The sequence below is a fragment of the Cibotium barometz genome, chromosome 26, assembly GCF_041138505.1.
Source record: "Cibotium barometz isolate CiBa-2024 chromosome 26, ASM4113850v1, whole genome shotgun sequence".
NCBI lineage: Eukaryota > Viridiplantae > Streptophyta > Polypodiopsida > Cyatheales > Cibotiaceae > Cibotium > Cibotium barometz.
In genome coordinates, this window is record NC_141071.1 from 49,323,651 (window position 1) to 49,340,110 (window position 16,460).

A 16,460-nucleotide genomic window follows, 5' to 3' on the forward strand; every position below is an offset into this window, starting at 1 on the left:
TGTGATGCTTGCAATTGAGATTGGAGAATATGGGTTTTCCAAGCTCCACTTTTAGTCAATCTTCTGCAGTATCCTAATAAGCCAAGCTCTCCTTCACCAAAAAATTACATAAAAGATGATAAATCACGGAAAGGAGGATTTTCTCTTAATGGAGGGTCAATTGGATAGAGACACCCCATCAACCCAAAGATCTACATTTTCCTCCTTAGCTATCCTACAAGCTTGGATAGATTGTGCATCAGTAGGATGGGTTTTTTTAGAGCTGCCATACTCTTCAAGAATAGGAATATGTAAATCAACCTTTCATTTTCTAGCTTCACAAGGGGCTACACACACAGCTTGCAAAGGCTCCATAGCTAAGCAAGGGAAGAAGCTAAAGCAAAGAGATCTTCAAAGAGAGAGAGAGAGAGAGAGAGAGAGAGAGAGAGAGAGAGAGTAAGAGTGAGAGAGAGAGACTGTTAAAACTTTGTTGTTGGAGGTTTTTTGTTGGAGGTTTAACACAAATCCATTTTTCTAAGTAGAAAATGATATTTTTGATATACAAATATATGAACATGGAGTTTTTCATCATAAATTACATTTATGAGAAAAATTAAAAAATAATAATTTTTGGGGTCCTCACAATCTTGGGATCTCATGGATGTAGTGGTTCTTGACAGTTAGTTATGTTTATGGGGTTATGCGGACCTCACAGTTACTTATGGATGTACTAGCTCTTGACAGGCTTCTGACGTGACCCTTGAATTACAAGCTTTTTGGAGGGAAAATTTATTTTCATCATACATATTGGTTGGGTGGTGTTTTTTTCACCTCAAAATGTAAAAAAATCAAAAAATTTTACTTTTTGGGGCCCACCTAAATACAAGAATGTTTTGCTGATGTGTAAGGGAGATATGGTGGGAGTTAATGAGAAAGGAGATTTCAAACTGACAAGAAAGATTCAATTTGTAGAGAGTGAAGATAAAAAATTCAAAAAGTAAGAAAGAAAGTATGAGAAAAGTCAAAAAGTAAGAGAGAGAGTATGAGAATATTCGCTTTAAAAAGTAAGAGAGAGAGTATGAGAATATTCGCTTTAAAAAGTGAAACTAGGGGAGTATGGCTAATGTGGCAAGGCAAAAAATAGGGGTCATCATAGCCTTTGTCTCCCTTAAGCTCAACTTTTAAAGATCTAATCCCTTAAAATTAGGAATCTTTAGGAGGCCCTTTTTGGGTCCAAAAAATTCCTAATGTGGTATACACTAGCAAAGTGAAGATAAAAAAAGATGCATATGTCAGAAGTATTGATGCTACACCACATGCAGATAAGAAATCACAGATGCTTAGTGGACCTAGAGAGTCCTCTAGCAGTGGATCCATTATTAGTCCATGGCCAGGAAAGTTGAGGACAGATGTAGATACACATGTATCATGCCAAGGGAAGGAAAAGGTAGATCAACCTTTTTTGCCTAATCTGTCAACAAGTCACTCATATGTGGATGGTGACTCTAGTGGCTCTAAACAAAGCCTTGATGCGGAGCTATCAAAACTATGGGGAGTATGCACAACGGAAGCAATAGTTGATGGAAAGATATGGCAATATATACGAGAGAGAGAAAGAACACAAGATGTATAGAAAGCTTCTATATTACCTTCTATTTTGGCCACTCCAAAGCTAGCTTGACCTTTTCCTTATGAATGTCTTGATTGTGTTGTGTTATAAAATGTTAGGCCTCCTGCCTTTTATATAGGGTCCACCACAAGGGTTAGGGTTAGGGCTAGGCCAACCTTAGATACCTTTTCCACCCACATGCCCACTTTATTTGGGGTGTGTTCACACCTACATAACCTATTTCTCACACCCTTTATCACTTGTACATCATATATTTCAACACCCCCTCTCAATGCCACTATGGGACAATGCCAAACATGAAGCAAGGTAAGCATTGGACATACAAGAACAAAATGACCCCCTCTCAACCAGAGGATAGATGACAAGGTAGGTAGCCTTTATAAATTAAGCTTTTACAAAAGTGATTTCCATGCACATGAGTCCATCAACAAAAATTAGGATCGGATTTCATGCTTGATGAGTTGATTTTCTTGGTTTCAGAAATTGTGCATACCTTGCACTTCCCAAGTGAGAACGGCAAAAATATTTTCTTCCTCGGCTTGCCTCGAGCTCGAAAGAAATCAGGTTAAACCTTTGAGTGCTTAGAGAAAACCAATTGGAAAACCGAAAACCAATTGGAAAACCGAAAACCGTAGAGCAAAAGGTTTTAAAAAACCTTATAGAAAGGTTTGAAGTACCTTAAAACCGTAGAGCAAAAGGTTTAAAAAAACCTTATAGAAAGGTTTAAAGTACCTTTAGTAAAGGGTTTTTTTTTAATAAAAAACTTTGAAAAAAAAACAAGTATTTTGCTACTAGATGATTCGATGATCTGCACTATCAGCCATTGCAATCGATGTGCTACAGAGAGGAGATGGATCTGCTTGCTATGCTAAAGGTCTGTTATTGCTGGTACAAAAAAGAGATGCGCTGCTCATTGTGCACAAAACGCTTGATGGGCTTGTTGTAGTGCACCCCGCCGTGATTGACGGATAACACTGCTATTGCGATAACTCTCAATTGCTCCCTATAATGCAGGTGTTATTGCGCTCTTCATTGTGCAACCAGTCGTTGTTTCCATTCGCTTTGAGTTGTTGTTGATGCTGCAGTTTGATAGACATAGACGGACAATCATATTGTAGGCGCTTGAAAAGCTCTCTTCGACGTTGAGTTGCATTTGACTCTTGAAAGTCTTTCTTGCGTTTTGGCCACAGCAAGGCAAAGTTTGCCTCCAAATGTTGCGTTTTTGGCTAAGGCAACCTCTTGTCACTCTTACACAAATATCCCTTACACCTTGGAAATCTTTGAGGAAGATTGATGACTGGAAAAATTTCACATAATTTCTTGATGGAAAAAACCAAAAATTTACCAATTTGCTTGTGTTTTTTCATTTTTTCTCTTCTTCTTCTTCTTCTTGTTGATGATGAGGATAGTCTTCTTGTTGTTGTTGTTGATGATAAGGATCGTCTTCTTCTTCTTCTTCTTCTTGCAAGCTTTAAGAGCTTGTTATTGATAATGGAATCTCCTCTTAACCTAGGTGCTTTTCAACAACAAGCGCGGCGGCAAGTGCTTCCGGACTACAGAAGCGAGGGGCTTCGCACTTTGGCTCTGGTGGGAAATCCTCCTTTCTTGATCGTTTTATAAGTAATCATTTTTTCTCTTCTTTCATTTTATTTTGTACTATATTGTTTTCTTGAAATAATTGTATATTTTCTTAATTGTTTTTTGTATAGAGGGAGGTTGTTGGGTGTGACCCAACAAACGAGGAGTATGACTATAGGTATAGAGCCCCTCGTCCACAATTGTGGGCGTGGATACGTACGTGAGGCTTACGCTTGGATGAGTTCATTTTAGGGAATCAAGAAGATGAGGTAAGTGAGCCTAAACCATTCTCTTTTCTACGTCTAATTGTATTTTAATGCTCTTGCTTACCTTGCGCTTGATGGCATGTATGTAGGATGAAGGGGAAGATGAAGAGGAGGATCTTGATTATGAGCCGTGAAGCAAGTGAAGAGGACGAGGAAGACGATGATGATGATCGCTCAGAATCCAATGAGGATTCCAGTTAGACACCTCTTCATTGTAAAAACTTTATGTATATATCCCTAAAGGTCCAACAATTTCTGAAATATAATAACTTTTTGGACTCAATTGCATTCTCCACAATGTATGTGTTTTTTATATTTGTATTTGTGTTATAAATCTGAAACTGTGACTCTATTTTGATTTTTAAAAAAAGAGCTGGGAAAAACTGGGGAGTTCTATGCGGACTCTCCCTAGCTCTTTTTTTGCTGTGCAGAGCTTTCACTATTCAGCACAGCAGGCAAAAATAGTAGTCGCTACTGAGTAGCGAAAATAGCAATGAAAGTATCGCTCCTAAGAAACAAACCCGTGCAACGAAAATAATAATGTTTCTAACAGGCGAAAATGGCACGACATCTACCTACCCTTCTAGTTATAAAAACGCTGCTATTTTCGCCTGCTAGACCCTCATTCTGTTATAGTGCATGCAGTTGCATGTATATGTTGAAAGAACGGTAGAGGAGGAGGAGACACACACACAGGAGCAAACCCTAATGTATATTGCAAACCCTAACCATAGAGGGAAGCCATGTCCACTCTCACACAAAGCATAATGCACTAATCCATAATCCACACAACACACAATGAGTTGTGTCCACACTCTACTAACCCTAGCTAATGTCCACACACTATGACCAGCTGGACACGCGGTCATTTATGTCTCACACATGTTCCTACCTAATCTGCCAGCACATAGCATAGCTGGCTCACACTGACATCGAGCTTGAATCTCAACAGCCCCTCTCAAGCTCATGATGTACTGCCGATGAAGATGTAGATGAGCTTGGGATATCAAGACTCTCAACACTCCCCCTCAAGCTCATCCCATGTACTCCCAACATAGTCCGGAAGTACTCAAACTTCTCCCTGCTAAGTGGCTTCGTGAAGATATCAGCCACTTGCTCATCAGTCTTCACATAGTGAAGATCAACTGTACCATCCAGCACCTTCTCTCTGACAAAGTGATAATGGACCTCTATGTGTTTGGTCCTCGCATGAAACACTGGATTCTTTGCCAACTGTATACTGCTCATGTTGTCACAATGAATGACAACTTTCCCATCAAGAGGCTCACATAAATCTGCCAAGAGACTCTTTAACCATATAGCCTCACAAGTAGCAATGGCTGCACCTCTGTACTCAGCCTCTGTACTGGATAAAGCAACTGTAGGTTGCTTTTTGCTACTCCAACTCACCACAGCACTGCCAAGTGTAAAAGCATATCCACTAGTAGACCTCCTGTCATATGCGCTACCTGCCCAATCAGCATCTGTGTAGCCATGTATGTCCAAGCTTTTACCACTCTCATAGAATAAACCATAATGTGCAGTGGTTTTCACATATCTCATGATGCGTCTCACTGCATCCAAATGTGGTTTCCTGGGGTTCTGCATAAACTGACTGACTAGCCCCACTGCATAACTCAAATCCGGGCGTGTGATAGTCATGTATATGAGACTCCCAACCATCTTCCTATACATAGAAGGATCATCCAATTCCTCGCCATAATCAGCCCGCAACTTCACATTTTGCTCCAATGGTGTACTCATAGGCTTACACCTTGTCATGCCATACTTTGCCAACATATCCAATGCATATTGGCGCTGTACTAACCAAGTACCTGCATGATCTTTCACCACTTCAATTCCAAGGAAATATCTCAACTCACCAAGATCTTTCATGTCAAATTGCCCACTCAAAGCTTTCTTGACATGCATCACATCTGCACCATGATCACCTGTGATAATCAAGTCATCCACATAGATGACTAGTAAAACTATCCCATGCTGTGTCTTCTTCACATAGAGTGAAGAATCTGCTGTAGAAATCTGAAAACCAAGTGAGATAAGATATCTGCTCATCTTATCACTCCAAGCACGAGGTGCTTGCTTTAGACCATACAATGCCTTTTTCAACCTGCATACGTGAGTGGGATATCTAGGGTGTACATACCCTTCTGGCTGTGCCATGTATACTTCCTCTTGTAGATCTCCATTCAGAAATGCATTTTTGACATCCATCTGATGCATTTCCCAGCCATTAGCTGCAGCCATAGCAATGACTGCTCTCACTGTGCCCATCTTAGCCACTGGGCTAAACGTCTCATCATAATCCAATCCTTGGGTCTGTGCATAACCCTTTGCTACCAATCTTGCCTTATGTCTTTCAATAGAACCATCAGATTTGCACTTCACTTTGTAAACCCATTTACATCCAATAACATTCTTATCCTTTGGTAATGCAACCAAGTCCCATGTATCATTATGGACCAATGCGTCCATCTCTACATCCATTGCTTTTTCCCATACATGCTCTCCAATAGCCTCTGTATAGCATGTAGGTTCCACATGCTTCACCATAGATGTCATGTATGCATAGTGCATAGCAAAATCTCTGTATGTCAACCTGTCAACACGATATCTGACCCTCTGGGATCTCCGCAATGCATGCGGGTCACTCTGTACACCTGTGACTCTAGCATGTGGTGGCACATATCTGTCCTGTCTAGCACCAGGTGTGCGTAAAACAGGTATGCCAAGCTCCTCATCCAAACTTTCAGAACTGGATGACTCATATCCTGTGATTCCAATTCCTTCGACTTTCTTTTTGCCTTTATCCATAGCACTACTCCCAGTGCTTACACTCTCATGCCTCAAACGTCCTGACCATGGACGTACACTGCTGCTCTCAACTTCTGCTTCTGCTGGCCCTGACATAGTAGTAGAACTAGAACTTGCTTGTGATGGCAAGTTCACATGTACATCAGCCTCAAGTGACTCAATAACACCCTCATCTTTTGCTTTATACCAACTAGCAAGCTCATCAAACACCACATCACGTGAGATGACCACTTGTCTAGTTTGTGGATTATAACACTTGTAGGCTTTTCGATCCTGTGCATATCCCACAAATATACATTTCTCTGCTTTAGGATCCAACTTCCTTCTTCTTTCATCAGGCACATGCACATAAGCTATGCATCCAAAAACTTTAAGATGTCCAATGTCTGGCCTGTAACCTGTGAGCCGCATCTCTGGCGTGCTTCCATGAATGGCTGCTGTAGGTGTTTTGTTCAATATATAAACTGCAGTAGCACATGCTTCTGCCCAATAGTAATCTGGCATGCTCTTTTCATTAAGCATTGCCCTTGCCACTTCACATATAACTCTATTCTTTCTCTCAGCCACACCATTCTGCTGAGGTGTATACCTGCATGTCAACTGTCTTCTTATTCCATGCTTCCTTAAGAAATGCTCAAAAGCTTTTGAGGTGTATTCACCACCTCCATCTGTCCTCAGACATTTAATCCAACAGCCATACTGGTTTTCTGCAAAGGCTTTGAAATCCATAAATTTTTCCAATACTTCACTCTTCTCCCTGAGAAAGTATATCCATGTCATACTGCTAAAGTCATCAATGAATGTAACATAGTATAAGCTACCTTTGATAGATGGGTTTTGTGCAGGACCCCATACATCACTGTGTACTATCTCAAGTGGCCTGTTACTCATATTTCCTTCTCTAGGAAATCTCAATCTTGCCTGCTTCCCAAACTGACAGGCTTCACAAACATGCATATGTCCATCATATTTGAACCTAGGCAATCCATTGACAATGCCTCTTGTTTGCATGTTCTTTAATCTCTGTATATTTACATGGCCAATCCTCTTGTGCCACATATCAATATCCTGTACCACATTCCTGCTCTTTGAGAACATGGCTAATTTTAGCTCAGGAATTCCAGCATCCAGCTTAAATAGTCTTCCTTCTTTCTTGCCTTTAGCAATCACTCTACATCCATGTTTAAAATCTTCAACGAAGCATCCATGCTCATTGAATCTAACCTGTAATCCCTATTCTACCATTTGACCAACTGAGTGATTGAAGGCACATACAGCACATCTGACATAGACTTTGTCTGACCATTATGCATGACCAATGGTACACTACCAACATGTGTAATGACATGCTGGGTATCATCACCTGTTTCCACATAGCCTTTGACATCCATTGGCTTCATGTGCTCAAACCATTCACCATGACACGTCATATGATTTGATGCTCCTGCGTCCATATACCATGTATCATCATTCTCAGCATTTGTTGTCATAGAACCCACAACATGCTTCATGGCAAACAAATGATTTGCAGTTCCATCATTGCTACTTGATGCATAGTTGCCACCATGTTGTGCATAGTTTCCACCATAATGACCACCACGTTGTGCTCTTCCCCCTCTCAAATCATTCTGTTTGTGAAAGCAATCTCTCGCCATATGACCATATTTGCCACAATAATGGCACTCCACATCTTGCATAGAATTTTGTTGGCCTTGCCAACGTCCTCTTCCACGGCGGGGGTTACCTCTACCTCTTTGTGGTGCATATCCACGACCACCTCGAGCACCATATGAAGGCTGAAAATTCTGTTGTGGAGGCCTATCCTGCCATCCACGACCATTACCACCACGTCCACGTGATGCGAATCTCCCCCTGCCTCTAAAACCTCTCTGCGAGTAGAAAGCCTGATTTCTGCCATCATCATGGCTAGAAGATGCATCCAAAAATGAATCACTGAGCTTGATTTCCTCAACCAATAAGAGTGAAACCAACTCATCGAAGTCGGGTAAACCTGTACTCCTCACTGAGATAGATGTATCAAAAGATTTGTATTCCTTGCCAAGACCACGCAAGGTAATATCCACCAAATCATCATCAGGCATGGGGGCATTTATTGTGGCCAATGCATCTGCAAACTTCTTGATTTCTTGCACATAATCATGTATACTCCTTTTATTCCTTTTCACATTGTGTATCTGCTGTCGCAATTGAGACTTGCGAGCACTCGTATCTGTATCAAACATCTTGACCAAAGTATCCCATGCATCTTTGGGATTCTCAGCATCCTGAATGTGTATGAGCATAGCATCAGAAATGCATATAGACAAATAATGCAGCACTTTGAACGCTCTCTCTGACCATTGCTTATGAGCAATAAGCTGCTGCTGTGTAGGTTGCCGAGGTAGCTCAAGCTCAGGCTCAGCACCTGTAATGAGATTCCAAAATCTTTTCCCTTTCAAGAAACTCTTTATCCTGTACTTCCATGCCTGGAAGTTCTTTCTATCCAGCTTTTCACCAACAATCTGAACTGGATTATCCGACATGTTGCTCAATGCGTACACCCTTCGCACACTTCAAATCTGTAAATGAGCCTTCCTCAGCTCAACCACACTCCAATTAATGTTCTAGATACTCCAAGATAGCCAACAAACTCCAAATTGGATGTATAAAATCAACCTGTAAGCATCCAAGACGAACTGTCTCACTCAGTGCGGGATACCCTGTATTGACACGCCTTCCAAGGCTCCAGATCGCAATGTAATGGTGCAATCAAGTATAGGCAACTTGCATTGACACCTAATGAACCTCAATGTTGAGTATCAACTCCATTTGACATGTGTAATTATCAATTTTTGAAAACCCCTTTCTCTGTTTTTGAAAAAACCAGAAAAACCAGTAATGATTTGGCTCTAATTCCTTCAATATTTCACCAAATTGAGCAACCAGGCATTCATTGGCTTAGCAATAGTGTCCATAAACTCCATGTAAGAGGAATTTGTCCAATTGTAAAACACCAAAGATTAATTGCTCGATTAAAATGCTCTGTTTCTCTGCAACCAGTGGACAGCCTGTTTTAATCAGCTCATTCCCAGCTCAATTAAGCATCATTGACCAAACAAATCAAATAGCCCTCTTCTCCAAGATGTAAAGCATCCAATTGCTAAAGAAGTTGTGGAAGTAATCAAGCACCCAATAAGAAATTGGCCTCCTCGCTCCAAAATGAACAGTTTTCTGCCCTGTTTTCTCTGTAGATTCAGCGCCGCCTGCTGTAGGGTCCTTTGGGAGTGATTAACTTGCTAATTGAAGAGCTAACCAAGTCCCCAACACAATTGGGTATGTGTGCAACCAATCAATGGTTGGATTTTAGCAAAAAAACTCACTCCAAATGCATCAAATTTGGACTTCTTTTTCACTGTTTTGTGAGAGCTCAAAAAACCAGTAATTTCACTCAATTAAATACATCCAAATTGCTCCAAACTTTGTTCAAGGCTTGCTCATGGGTTGCCAATACATCCCTCTTTGACAAATGCATATGTCTTTTGCCAGAATCACACGTATTTCCACCATACATCAATGTTGCCAAGCTTTAATGGAAAGCTTCAAAAACCAGAATTTTGCTTTGCTTTGATTTGCTCTAAAATGCTTTTCTTTTGCCTGTTTCACCTGCAATCCGCTCAAGGATGTTTAGAGGACCTTACCCGGTAGGCCTAGCTTTCAGATCTGATAAGATTCGGTGTGCTCCAAGCTTCACAGCTCCAATGGCAGCTTCACAGCTTCTTTTCACAGCTTCTTCTTCTCCCTATTCACTCACTCACTCATAAACCCTAATAAACAGCACAAGGCTCTGATACCATGTTGAAAGAACGGTAGAGGAGGAGGAGACACACACAGGAGCAAACCCTAATGTATATTGCAAACCCTAACCATAGACGGAAGCCATGTCCACTCTCACACAAAGCATAATGCACTAATCCATAATCCACACAACACACAATGAGTTGTGTCCACACTCTACTAACCCTAGCTAATGTCCACACACTATGACCAGCTGGACACGCGGTCATTTATGTCTCACACATGTTCCTACCTAATCTGCCAGCACATAGCATAGCTGGCTCACACTGACATCGAGCTTGAATCTCAACAGTATACACACCCCTAACACACACATACATAGAATCTCACAACCCCTATGATTAACATTTTCTTTTTTGATTTATATATGTGCATATAGTAGAGCTTATATCTAGAATAAAGTGTTTAGAGACTTTGTGTTGAGTGAAAGTAATGATTGTGCTTGAGTAGGAGACAAAATTGAGTACCTTCTTGAACATTAGATTACTCTAATGTAAATCATTGAAATAAGCACCATGATAGTTGTTATTCTATTAATTCCAATGAAACACTATCGATTACATTCTCATATAGAAGTTTTGCTTGGTCCAAAAGTTGGTACCTCAATGAATTGACATGGCGCCTACCAAGGTTGTTATTCACTCTCCGTTTGGAAGGGTGACCAAAAGTCTTGGTTCTTCCTTATCCCTTGTGGGTGGTCGGTTGGACAAGTGACCACATAGGGACGACAATGGCTCCTACGCTTGTGGTCAGATGAATTTTGGCTCCCATGCATGGACGACAATGGCTCCTACGCTCTTTTTTTATTTATATACGTGCATATAGTAGAACTTATATCTAGAATAAAGTGTTTAGAGACTGTGTTGAGTGAAACTAATGATTGTGCTTGAGTAGGAGACAAAATTGAGTACCTTCTTGAACATTAGATTACTCTAATGTAAATCATTGAAATAAGCACCATGATAGTTGTTATTCTCTTAATTCCAATGAAACACGATCGATTGCATTCTCATATAGAAGTTTTGCTTGGTCCAAAAGTTGGTACCTCAATGAATTGACATGGCGCCTTATTCACTCTCCGTTTGGAAGGGTGACCAAAAGTCTTGGTTCTTCCTTATCCCTTGTGGTCGGTTGGACAAGTGACCACATAGGGACGACAATGGCTCCTACGCTTGTGGTCAGATGAATTTTGGCTCCCATGCATGGACGACAATGGCTCCTACGCTCTTTTTTTATTTATATACGTGCATATAGTAGAACTTATATCTAGAATAAAGTGTTTAGAGACTGTGTTGAGTGAAAGTAATGATTGTGCTTGAGTAGGAGACAAAATTGAGTACCTTCTTGACAATTAGATTACTCTAATGTAAATCATTGAAATAAGCACCATGATAGTTGTTATTCTCTTAATTCCAATGAAACACGATCGATTGCATTCTCATATAGAAGTTTTTCTTGGTCCAAAAGTTGGTACCTCAATGAATTGACATGGCGCCTACCAATCTCCGTTTGGAAGGGTGACCAAAAGTCTTGGTTCTTCCTTATCCCTTGTGGGGTCGGTTGGACAAGTGACCACATAGGGACGACAATGGCTCCTACGCTTGTGTGGCAGATGAATTTTGGCTCCTACGCATGGACGACAATAGCGCCTACTCTCTTTTTTTATTTATATACGTGCATATAGTAGAACTTATATCTAGAATAAAGTGTTTAGAGACTTTGTGTTGAGTGAAAGTAATGATTGTGCTTGAGTAGGAGACAAAATTGAGTACCTTCTTGACAATTAGATTACTCTAATGTAAATCATTGAAATAAGCACCATGATAGTCGTTATTCTCTTAATTCCAATGAAACACGATCGATTGCATTCTCATATAGAAGTTTTGCTTGGTCCAAAAGTTGGTACCTCAATGAATTGACATGGCGCGTACCAAGGTTGTCATTCACGCGTCATTTGGAAGGGTGACCAAAAATCTTGGTTCTTCCGACCACAAACGACAATGGCTCCTACGCTTGTGGTCAGATGAATTTTGGCTCCCACGCACGGACGACAATGGCTCCTACGCTCCTTCGCTTGTGATTCGATGAATTTTGGCTCCCACGCACGGACGACAATGGCTCCTACGCTCCTTCGCTTGTGGTCGGATTCCTTGTCCCTCGTGTTAATATCAGCACAATGAATGGTCCCCAGGGGGATTCTATGGTGCTGAAGTATGTGGTGATGCTCAGGCTGACAACAAGATGCTAGTTAGTGGCTTCTCGCCTATTAATGAGGAGAAGGAGGTGTACAAAGCCACACACACACACAGAGAGAGAAGAGAGAGTGTTTGTGCGTTTGTGTGTGTGAGAGACAGAGATGGAGGCTGAAGCAGCTGCGAGCGTCAAGCTCTGCTGTCCTGCTGTGTCTCCTGCTGGTGCAGCCGCGGCTGTCAGCAGCAGCCCACCTAGCTTCCGCGTGCCTGCTGGTGAGGACCTCAGCTTCCGAGTGCCCTCGCTGCACTGCTCGTTCCCCTCACTGCTGCACCCGGAATACGAGGTCGTGAGGCAGCAGTGCGAGGGATGGATCCTGGGCGTGGCGCAGCCTCCCTCCACCGCCGCCCGCCAGTTCCTCGTAGATTGCCTGCTGCCTCGCTTGCTATGCCGAAACATACCCAACGGCATGCTCACACGCCTCGTCCACGTCACCAAGATTATATCTTGGCTCATCGTCGCCGACGATGATGACGACCACCCCGATGCCCTCGGCTCCGACTACGCCGCCAGCGCGCAGCACGCCGACCTTGTCATGGAGATCCTCCGCAACGGTGACGCTGATCACCAAGACCGCCCCCATCAGTGTGAATATTCCCCTTCTGCATCCAAGGCCACGAGAAAGAGTAGAGAGGGGATGGAGGCACTCGCCGAGGTGTGGAAGGAGGCGTGCAAGGACCTGCCGACTGGACTCCGCACCCGATTCACCGCCACTATGGCGGACTACTTTGATGCCGTCAAGGTGCAGGCGGCCTTCCGCAGCGCACATCGGCTGCCGGACGTGGAGACCTACATGGACATCCGCCGCCAAGCCTCCTTCATTCTCCCTGCCTTCGCTCTCGTGGAGTATGCGAACGGCATCGAACTGGATGACGACACATTGGCCAACCCCCTCATTGAGCAGTTCCGCAACACTGCCATAGACTACATCTGCTTGTGCAATGACCTCATCTCCTGCCGCGTTGAGAACGCTGTGGGCGATTACTTCAACCTACCCTCCATCGTGTACAGCACCGACAGCTCATCTTGCCCCACCTTCCAAGATGCCATCAATCGTGTCGCCCGAATGACGGAGGGCCTGGACGCTTGCTGTGTCTATCTCATCGGTGCCATTCAGAACAGCTGTGCTCCTGCCCTCCAGCAGCCGTGCGTGCGCACCTACTTGGCCGCCCTCTCCTCTTGCATGTCAGGCTGCCTCGCCTGGTTCCTTGAGACAGCCCGCTACCGCGTGTCTTGCACCCACGAAGGCCTCATCGTGCATCATCGTCAAGACAACGACGAAGCACTATAGCACGGCACGTACATCACATTTTATATAACGAATGTTATTATGCGCTATTATATTAGTACTGAATGAGAAGTGCTAAGGCTGTGGTTCCCAGTGATTTTTTAAAAAAAATCTATCCCATATCTTTGAATCCCCTTCTTGGGTGTGCAACATGCGTTTTTGAGTTTGATGTGATGTTTTGCTCCATTGCAATAGGATGTTTTGCATAAAGAGAAAGGAGGGTGGCCTACTTAGTGGAGCATGCTAACAAGGAATCTTCTTCTCTTTGAATCCCCTTTTGGAGGGTGTAAGATGAATTTTATAAAGTTTTTGAGTTTGATGTGGAAGTATACTTTAAGGGAAAAAGGTTTGAAGATAAGATAAGTGTAACTTTTTATGTTGCTCTCTATGCCTCTCGTGAGCATGTGATTGTCTTGTGTGTTGAAATGGAGATGGTATATTCTTATATATGCTCCCTCCATGTACTTTGTTTGTCTCATTTGTAGAGAGTTCAAGGAGAACCATGTTCTTATATATGCTTTGTCTCATTTTTAGAGATTTCAAGGATATGCCCTACTTCGACTTTGTTTCTAGGATTGTCTCAGAATTGTTCTTGCATTTAGGTAATCATATGTCTTCGATTACCTCTACTCTAGGTTTGAAACATGATTATACATGCAGTCGATGAGGTAGCTGCATATATAGCCTATGTGAAACCCTTCGATAATCCTCCAACCCTAAGAGCAATATAGCCGCATAACTTTGGGATAATCCCACAAACTTGAGAAGAGCACAACCATGAAACCTTGGGATAATATCCCAAACCCGAGAGTGGAGATTAATATTACAAGAAATACATGATAGTTATTATTATGCAAATTCTACTTAATTTTTTCAAGTCAACAAATTATGAAAAGTTATATAATAATGAAATAAATGTATTGGTTAAATTAGTTAGGGTTTCCCTTCCTCAATTATGTCTTGAATCAAATCCATACATGCCATGAGTCTATGTCAAGATCCATGGTCCCAATATCAACAAAAAAATCTATTCCACTAGTGGTATGCATCCATTGGAGAGGCAATGTTTGTATCTCAAAGACCAAGTGATCTTGTACAAAATAATATCTTTTTCTTTTCTCACTCATATTTTGTCGATAAAAAAGCAGGTTTATTTGGCAAGCTAGAAGAGATCCCCAACCCCCCTCTTAACAATCCCGAATGGCCCAAACCTGATGCTTGGGCCATCTTATGCTTAAAGTTTAAGATGGTAAGTGATATCAAGACATCACTCAAGTTTTCAAAGACATCTAGGTCAGTAGGGCTAAATTGGTTTTGTCCTTTACATTTTTTTGTACACATGTTCAATTCCTTGCCAATGCAGAAAATAAAAATAATGTATATTTGTATAAGGAGGTATGATCTGAACTCATTCAAGGATTACTAGGAAAGGGCTGGGAGGTTAATGAGGGGTCACATCAAGGTGATGGGTACAAGTGCAATGTAGTAGATTCTACAGTGTCTTTTAGGTTCTTGAAGGTACGCTCTATTTTGTACATGCGTCTGCACTACCAAAGATGGATGTAAAAGCATGGGACATGGATCCCACTTCAAGACTCAGAAGAAGAAATTGTGCCTATTGAGGTAACTGTGATGATGCAAAATGGATGGATTGAGCGAGTGGCAGCCAAGCAAGCATTGGAGCCTAGCAGACCTGCATCAACACTTTAGCATCATGGGCTTTGACAATGTGGAAGAGTCAAGTTTCAAGTTGATGAGTATATCTGATTCCACTACATGTCTAGAATTAACCCTTACACTTTTTGGTTATTGTGCCACTTTCTATATTTTTACATACCGGGAAGCATAAGGAGGGAACAACCATGGTCTCAGAATCATGGCAAATGGGGGACCCCTTGAATTTTCAGCAGCAAGGTGCATAGCCCTGGCCCCTACCAACACATAGTAGGCATGTGGAAGAGCTTGAAGATGAACTGGGTATATGGGAAAATAGCCTCTATTTTGATGCACGTGAGGGGCAAGAGTTTTAGGTCGAGGTGAAGGCAATGACGAGCTTTCAAGTCAACAAGGAGATGGAGATCAACATGAAGTAAATGTCACAAGAGAGGGAAAAAATGAAGACATTATAACAATTTTAAATTAGATTACATGCTTGTAATTTTGTAGCAGGCTCTTTTTTAACCAATCTTTATTTAATTGAAATCTTAATATTTTTACAAACTTTGATTTTTTTGTCTAGCGGTCTAGTGTGAAAAGGCCAAACTTTAAATTTTAACTATAAATAGCCAAAGGTGCCTTCTTTCTCATTTTCACGTGATAGAAACCAAGCATGAGCTCACACTATCTCTTTGCATTCACATGGCTACCCAATTTGACAACTTATGCGAGTTCCTCTCCACCACCCCGTGGGTGGCGTGCAAGAGAGAGCTCTTTGTCATATTCGCTCGTGAAGTTGACTTTGAAAAGTGGCTCGCCCTTGCATCCCAACATTATGAGACGCAAATTGCATACATGGAGCAATACTTGGCTCCCCACTCCATCTCATTTCCCCATTGCCCCAATGATCGCCCGATGGGTTCCTATTGAGCTGCTTAAGGCAATTTAGGAACTAGGTTCCTCTCGTGGCTCGCCACTTTTGCGTTCCTAATCAGCGAGATGAGGATTCGAATGAGGAGGTAGAGATGCCTGTATTGCAATTGGCAGGGTATTTGAGGGATGACAAGGAAGTGAAGGCACTAGGTACGAGTGCTGGTATGAAAGAGCAGCTTGCATCAGAGCA

The 16,460-nt window shown here is 42.0% G+C and overlaps 1 protein-coding gene across 1 annotated transcript; it reads left to right on the top strand.

Annotated features, from left to right (window-relative positions):
- The first annotated feature begins 12,431 nt into the window (after window positions 1-12,431).
- On the top strand, window positions 12,432-13,813 carry LOC147624062 (sesquiterpene synthase Agr3-like). Its single transcript, XM_086820939.1, has one exon. The coding sequence runs from the start codon at window positions 12,500-12,502 to the stop codon at window positions 13,682-13,684; it is 1,185 nt and encodes a 394-aa protein (XP_086677065.1). The 5' UTR covers window positions 12,432-12,499; the 3' UTR covers window positions 13,685-13,813.
- Window positions 13,814-16,460: the final 2,647 nt, after the last annotated feature.

Excerpts from the sequence above, each read along its gene's own strand:
- LOC147624062 (XM_086820939.1), top strand. The coding sequence starts at position 12,500 with ATGGAGGCTGAAGCAGCTGCGAGCGTCAAGCTCTGCTGTCCTGCTGTG.